At 52.9% G+C, this 8,067-nt stretch overlaps 1 protein-coding gene across 1 annotated transcript in view; it reads left to right on the top strand.

Annotated features, from left to right (window-relative positions):
* The window catches only part of DOCK3 (dedicator of cytokinesis 3), a 340,151-nt gene that overhangs the window by 298,816 nt on the left and 33,268 nt on the right, over nt 1-8,067 (top strand). The window contains exons 27-31 of the mRNA XM_045297414.1: nt 99-193; nt 2,376-2,451; nt 3,376-3,476; nt 3,691-3,749; nt 6,253-6,401. Coding sequence (XP_045153349.1) covers nt 99-193; nt 2,376-2,451; nt 3,376-3,476; nt 3,691-3,749; nt 6,253-6,401 — 480 coding nt within the window. The remainder of the gene's footprint in view (nt 1-98; nt 194-2,375; nt 2,452-3,375; nt 3,477-3,690; nt 3,750-6,252; nt 6,402-8,067) is intronic.

Consider the following 8,067-nt stretch of genomic DNA (forward strand, 5'->3'; position numbering starts at 1 on the left):
GTGGAGGTGGTGGAGGTGGAGGTGGTGGAGGAGGTGGAGGTGGAGGAGGTGGAGGTGAGAGTGGTCCTGTCTCATGTCCCCTTTCCCTCCCGTGCCAGGAGTTCCTGCTGAAGATCTTCTGTGTGTTCCGGAACCTCATGAAGATGAGTGTCTTCCCTCGGGACTGGATGGTGATGAGACTGCTCACGAGCAAGTGAGTGTGGAAGGCCAGTGTGTGCAAGTGAGTGTGGAAGGCAGTGCGCCTCCAGCCACAGAGCTCTGCTCAGACCAGGGGAGTGTGTGGAAGAGAGAAAGCAGAAGCCCAAGGCCATGGGTTCAGAGAAGGTGGGGTCATTGTCGAAAACGTGCGGATTAGGCTTGACCGGTGGCCGGAGGCCCAAGGAGAGAAAAGCTTTAAAGAGAATTCAGAAAGTGAGCTTGTCAGATTGTGCTATTCATACGAAGGATAGAAGTGGAAGCACCTATGGATGTCAAATATGCCCAAAGTTGCTGGCCTCCCTGAGGGGGCTCGCTTCCCAAGCCCCTGTGGTGTGACCTGTGTGACCCTGAGACAGCACTCCTGCCGCCCTCCCTGCCATTCCCCACCTGAGACCCTCCCTCCAGTTCCAACCTCTTCTGACTCCGGCCACAGGACTCACTGACCCCGACCTGCCCCCCCATTCATATTCCCAACGTGTGCTTCCTCTTGGAAAACGGAACAAGGGGGACAGATGGTGGGGGCTGACCCACCTGGTCCCCCTCCACTCAGAAGGCGTCTAGTCGGATGCCCCCTGAACAACCCTGCAAAGGGCAATCGGCAACAAGGGCCGGAAGCCCCGGGGGGCCAAGAACAAAAGGGCCCTTCCCCCGGGGAAAATGGAAAAGCCGCCCCAAAACCCCCCAAGCTGCAAACATCGAGAAAGGAAAGAACAGACCAGGAAAAAAAGTGCTTATACACAAAGCCATAGAGATGTTTCCTCAAATAATGCATTCTCCACTTGGGTCCCTCTCGTTTCTGTCCCCTAACTGCACAGAGAACGCAAGTTTATCCTGCGAGAGCAGAGGTTTTCACTTTCCCCACCTCCACCTTTATTACCCCTGCTGGCGAGCTAATCACCCTCCGTGCTGACCTAACCCGTAACCCTCTGTGGCCAGCCAGGCTCTCCACCGTCACGTGCTCCCCTGCCTGTCCCAGTTCACCCCCACGCCACCCTCGCCCACTCCCTGGCCTCCGGTCGCTCTGTGGGCCAGGGTGACAGTCCGACCAGGGACCTGCACGCTGCAGCTCACGATCCACATGCGGCTTTTTCGTCACGTACACGTGGCTCTGACATGAAATTGAACAATTTTAAAGGATATTGCGCAGATGATGATTTCATTTGCTTGTGAAAATACGTATATGACTCTCAAATACTTGTTAAATAGTCATGAGGGACAAAATTGGCTGTTCCATCTCAAAAGTTGGCCGACCCTTGGTCTAGACCAAAGGCCGAAGTCAGGTCACTTGCTGGTGAAAGTAAAGGCTCGCCAAAATAAGAGTCTTTGCCCTGGCGTCGTAATGGGTTACGAGCTGGCTCACTAACTGGAAGGGCAGCAGTTTGAACCCACTAGCCACCTTGCAGGAGAAAGCTGAACCTCTGCCCTAAAGCTGTCCAGCCTCACCGCCGGGAGAGCAGTTGTGCTCCGCCCTACAGGTCACCAGCAGTCAGAGGGGCCCCTGGCACCGGGCTTCCTGCCGTCGTATTAGCACATAAACGGTACCATTCGGAGCTAAGCTCTCCATGGCAAAGTAGACAATCCCTCCTGGAACTGGAAGCCACCTTCCGGAACTACCAGACGCTGCCGCCTCGCTGGGTTTCCAGTAGGGATGGAAAGAATCAGGAACAAGTAGTGGCGGGGATGCATCACGAAGGTCTTGGAATCGTGCGTATAAAAACGGATGAAATAGTGAGTGGTGTGTGCGTGTGCATACACATGTACGTACATGTGCGTGCTGCTTGTCTTTTCATCTGATTTTCCATGCACTTTTTGACAGCCCCTTGAGCGTTCCGAAACCAGTGAACTGTGCAGCCTGAACAGGCGAACTGCTGGCATGTGAATTACATCTCAGTACGCCTCTGAAACTAGCACTTAGATTTCACCATAATGCACTTACTGGAAGCACTCCTTTGACAGGCAGGGAAACAGGCCCAGGGAGCCTCTGGGACCCTCTGCTGCACCCCCATCGGGCCGTTTCTCAGACGGCTAGTCTGCAGGGCTTGTGCCTTCGAGCTCATGTCTTAGAGGAAGCGAAGTATACTTGTGCAGCTGGCGCACAGGCCCGGGACAGCGGTGCCCGCTGCCGGACGCCGCCGTGAGTCTGAACCCTGCCGATGCTCTCTCTCCTCCTCCCGCAGCATCATTGTTACCACGGTGCAGTACCTGTCCTCAGCACTGCACAAGAACTTCACCGAGGCCGACTTCGACTTTAAGGTAGGCATCCCATGCAGGCGTCACCAGCTGGGCGATCACCCTAGTAAACCAAGCACAGTAGACCAGAGCACGTATGTACACGGGTACAGAGCAGAGGTGGAAGCATAGGGGATCCAGGACAGATGACCCCTCAGGACCCATCATGAGACGTAGCCATACCAGGAGGGGAGGGGGAAGGTGGAAAGTGGGCGGAGGGGAGCAAGGGGAAACCAATCACAATGATCGACATATAATCCCCTCCCGGGGGGACGGACAACAGAAAAGTGGGAGAAGGGAGACAGCGGACAGTGTAAGACATGAAAAAAATAATAATCCACAAGTTATCAAGGATTCACGAGGGAGGGTGGGGGAGGAAGGGGGAAAAATGAGCTGATACCAAGGGCTCAAGTAGAAAGAAAATGTTTTGAGCATGATGATGGCAACAGATGTACAAATGTGCTTGACACAATGGATGGATGGATGGATTGTGATAAGAGTTGTACGAGCCCCCAAACGCTGCAAGCCCAGTCATCCTAGTTTTCCTAGTTCGATGCTCCCAATATTATTATAATAAATGCTCTTACTACAAACAAAAAAAAAGAAGAAGAAAGAAAGAAAAGAAAACCAAGCACAGGCTCACAGGCTGTTCTAGTGATAGATTCCCATCGGACCAACCCACTTCTCAGCCCGACAGCGATTGCACATGACCTGGGAGCCCCTGGGCAGGCAGCCCCGAGCGCACTCCCGCAATCAGCATCGCACTGCTGGCTTCTGCAGAATCCCAGTAGAAAAAGCACAGGAAAACTCCTGTGGGAGTGGAGACAAACACATTGATTTTTTAATTCAGGACCTTACGATTGCACAGGAGGACCTACTCTGCACATGTGTATCCATGAGCTCTCCCTGGAAGGGTCACGTTGCCTCTTTCCTCTCTCGCTCGCTCAGGTGTGGAATTCGTACTTCAGCCTCGCGGTTCTGTTCATAAACCAGCCAAGCCTCCAGCTGGAAGCTGTCGCTTCAGCCAAGAGGAAGAAGACCCTGGATAAGTAAGGCAGACGGCCTCCTAGTCACCGCCCTGCCGCGGGCTCCTGGGAGAGGCCGCACATCTCACCGGGAGGGCTCACCACCGGGGCTGAGGGGAGCGGTGCCGTGGAGCGCCAAATGAATTGGCATTTGGGGAAGGATTGGAAACAGTCCTGCAGGATGACCACCCTGGGTTTGCAGCCTTCTAACCTCGGGCCTCGGGCTCTCTTTTCCCAGGTATGGGGACATGCGTGTGATGATGGCTTACGAGCTGTTCAGCATGTGGCAGAATTTGGGTAGGTCTTTCTTCCCTGTTCTGAATTTCTGAGTAGCCCGTAGCCAGATAGGAAGGGACCAGACTGGTAACTTTGCCCCAGGTTTTACGGAGGTCACTCTAGACCCAAGAGAGTTTTAGGTGGGTTTCACATAGCGTCTGAGGTGCAGGGAAGCAGCAGATGTGCACACAGCCCCAGCGAGGAGAGATGGCTGGGGGTTAGCACACACACACACACACACACACACACACACACACACACACACACACCACTCAAGGGGGAGCAAAGAGTGGGGTTCCCACGTTGGAATCTCATGCCTGTGAGCCCCTGTGTGCAGTTTGTGCCTGGGCAGGATGGGGCAGCCTCCGGGGAGAGACCTCGGGGAGACCCAGCTCCTGAGAAAAGACAGACATGCCTGTCTTGGGTCTCTGCCATGTTGGCATCTGATGAGGCCCTGACACCAGTGACCTCCAGGAGCCGGTCAGCGCGCTGTGCCTCTGGGCGAGGTTGGGGTGGGGTTTCTCTTCACAGCAGGGTCTGCAGTTCTCAGAGCAGTGTTTTTGGCAGAATCCCTGAGTTGCCCTCCAGCCCGGGTGGGCCACCCTGTGGTACACTGTGGGCTCTCGGTGGCCCGTGGGTGCCAGCAAAGCTACATTACTGTTCTCGATGAAATGGGCTTTCAGCTGAGCACACAGCTCAGAAGCCCTTGCAGTTCAATGGCAGCATCATGCAGGTCCTTCCCCCCACCCCCCACCCCCACCCGAGGGGCAGCAGGCATGTTGAGGCACCCCTGCTAGCGCTGGGACTCTGCCCCTGGGTGGGGATGCATTCCTCAAGCAGGCTTTCTGGCTTCAGGGCTTTTTTTATTATTATTATTATTATTCCTGGGTCCCCCTGAGCTTTGGGATAGCTTCTAATCCTGAAGTTACCTGTGAGGTTCCCAGGAGCGCAAGGGGCTGGCGACTGCACCAGGTCCCAAGACTACTGAGATATGCAGAATCAGCATCAGGGTTAGCATGGCCTCCTTCCGTACGCTTTCAAGCTGGGAGGAGTTCCTTTTTAACAAAAAAACACCACACTTGCCTGATGGCGCCATCCCCTTCCTTGTTCATGGTCTGGCGCCACCCCCTCCCTCGTCATGGTCTGGTTTGTGGCAGCTGGTGCCCCTTGGGTGTAGCAGCCATCGCACAGGCAAATTCTGTGTCCCCTGGGGGCGACTTACTCGAGCTCACCTTCGCCCGGACAGTTCCCGGACCGTGCTCCTCAGGGAGTCCACGGGAGGCATGAACAGGGAAGACGTCTGGCTAGGAGCCCGAGGAGGCAGGTTCAGGTTCACCCGGTAGCAGGTGGGAGAAGGGTCCAAACGTCAACCACGGGAAATCCTGTGGAACACAGCTCTCTGGTCCACACGGGGTGGCAGGGGTCAGAGTCACTGTGGAGGCAGCTGCTGCCTGCTGAGGCCCTCAGGGCTGACCGTGGCTTCCCAAAGCCTGTGTGATGGCGAGCAGTCAGACCCCGTAGCCGTCACTTCGCTTAGAAAGACCCCGTGAAGGAAGTTGGAAGCCAATCTGAGCAGATGCCAGGCACCACCAGAAACACACTGTCAAGACGAGGGAATGAGGCGAGAGTCCCTGGGAGGCTGTGCAGGAGGCTCCCGAGAGCTCAGGAGCAGCCCTTGGCCTGCATGGGAGCACCCCCATGGATCGCCTCCCCCCTTAGAGTCCTCGAAGCTAAAGGTAGAAATTTGTGTTTCATCTCCTTACTGAGTACTCTCAAGAGTAAGGTGACCAGACGTCTGCTTTTGATGGGACAGTTCTGATTTTGAACAATTTTTCCTGCGTCTGCAGCATTTTTTAAAAAGTCCCAATTTTTGGAAAGAATTTATGACAAGCTAGGGTATACGGTTTTTGGCTGCCATGTGGCTATTTCACCAGGATAGGAGTTTTATCAATGGTGTCCCACGTTACCAATGTTAAAACCTGGTCACCTTATCTAAGAGACCATCTGAAATGATCACCACTTACTCAGAAACCCCGTGCGGTGAAAACTCCAAGCCAAACTCTCTGCTATCAGTGGATCCCAATGCACAGCCACCCTCTAGGGCAGGGAGGGGCTGCCCCTGGGGGGGGGGGTCGAGACAGTAACGTTTTCCGACAGTAGAAAGCGTCCTCTTTTATCTGTTCCTTGCGGTAAGCAGCCCCACCCGTGACCCCTGCCACCAGAGCTCCCAGTCTGCCCAGAGCGAAGAATTCTGCTGCTTGATCTCAGAGGGTTTCCAGGTGCTTGTTCCGGGAGGCCATTCTTTAGAAAAGCAGTTTTGTGCCTGTAAACATTTGCTGTAACTGAGCCCGACCAATCTCATCTGTCGCCTCCAAAAAGCAAACAGAAGGAATATCCAGAAAAGCCAAAAGTGGGGAGCGCCTATTTTGTTCTCAGAAACGTCCAGTGGGATCATAGCATCTCTGTGCATCTCTCGGGAAGGTGCGGAGCAGATAGGAACTAATGCGTTGGGTTTTGTGTTCAGGTGAACATAAGATCCACTTCATTCCCGGGATGATTGGCCCTTTTTTGGGTGTGACGCTGGTCCCACAGCCAGAAGTGCGGAATATCATGATCCCTATCTTTCACGACATGATGGACTGGGAACAGAGGAAAAACGGCAACTTCAAACAGGTGAGATGCTCTCCCCTGGGATACACCCCTTCTGTTCAGGCAGGTGGTCCAGGTGGCCAGTCCACTGCTCCAATGGGAATGAGCCTTGGGGTATGGCTTGGCCACCTTGAATCCTGAGGGTTTTCCACAGCTAGCTGGCCTGAACTGATTTGTGGGTCTTCTTAATGAAATTAAAAGCCAGGAAAGAATAGGAGGAAAAGAATGAGCATCATGCGAAAGCAACGGTGGTCACGTAGAGAGTAACTAGAACCACAGCTTCCCGGCTGCCTGCTCTTCCTCTCCTGAGACTCCCCACGTGTGGTCCAGGTCTTCTAGGGCCGGTGGCCTGGCCAGATGATGCCTCTGGTCTCTGGCAAGCCTCAGATTTCAGGGCAGGTCCAAGAGGTACAAACGCTTGGCTTTGGACTGAGTGGCCTCAGGCTGCCTCTCTGTGCAGCTCCTGTGCCACCTCCAGGGTGGAGAAGGCCCCTGCCTATCAGGGCAGGACATGCCCCAGTCCTGCAGACATCTTTCTGCCATCGTGCACGAGTGCTATGGGAATGCTTGCCTTTTGTCTGACCCTGCCTGCTTCCTTGAACGGTGCTTAGTACCTTAAGCTTTCAAGCTGTAAAAGTGAACCCACATATATTCTAGTCTAGTTTTCTCCCGTGTACCTTTTATTGACAGCACTGTAAGTTCTATTCGACTGCAAGATAAGGGGAGAGGAACCTTTTTCTTGCCACGAGCCATGTGGATATTTATAACATCATTCATGGACCATATAAAATTATCAACTTAAAAATTAGTTTGCTATATGTAGCCAAGCACTGAATTAACTAACCCCTAATACGATGACTTAGAACAGCTTCTCTTACTGAGGTGTGTAATGGTAACTGGTATTGATGATTTCACAAACCTTATATGGCCCCTGAGCTGGACTTTCCCCGTCCCTGGGCTAGATTAATGGTACTATTAGAATTACAGAATGCTTCCTAGAGGTTACTTGGATTATCTCGACAAGCTGATAATGCTGCCTATAATATGGACCAGGGAGATATATAAGCTTTTGATACACAAATGGATTTTTGAGCTCACACTTAATCATAAGCCCTAATCTTAGGACAATTAGTTCTGATGTTGTGGCCCTGTTCAGTACTTGCCCTGATGCAGTGTTCAGTGGAGACATGGGTGCTCGCTATAGCTAAGTACAGTGAGGAAACCAGATAGGCCCAGCTATCAGAAAGCTAGCATCTGGGGTATTGAAGGCTTATCTTAAAGCAAGCAACCATCTAAGTTAGATATCAACTGTGCTAGTCTGGGTAGACTAGAGAAACAAATCCAGAGGCACTCATGTTTATAAGAAAGACTTTTAAATAAAAGAATAACCGTATATTAAGAAACCATCTGAGATCAAGTCCATAAATCCTATATTAGCCTATATGTCCGATACCAACCCATAAATTCCTCTTGAGACTCATGCAGCACACGCAGTGATGCCAAATGCAGGAAGATCACAGGCCAGTTGGGTGGAAACGCGTGTGGATCCAGTGGCAGTGGAAACATGTCAACGCTGGCAGGGGTCTCCATGTGGCTCCTCCAGTACCAGGCTGCCATCAGCGTAGCTCCATGTGTCTTGTTAGCAGGAAGGCACATGCATGTATCTGGCCTCCAGTGAGCTACTGATGGG

The sequence above is a fragment of the Echinops telfairi genome, unplaced genomic scaffold (assembly GCF_000313985.2).
Source record: "Echinops telfairi isolate 266 unplaced genomic scaffold, ASM31398v2 ScPeMD7_7420;HRSCAF=8458, whole genome shotgun sequence".
NCBI classification, from domain to species: Eukaryota; Metazoa; Chordata; class Mammalia; order Afrosoricida; family Tenrecidae; genus Echinops; species Echinops telfairi.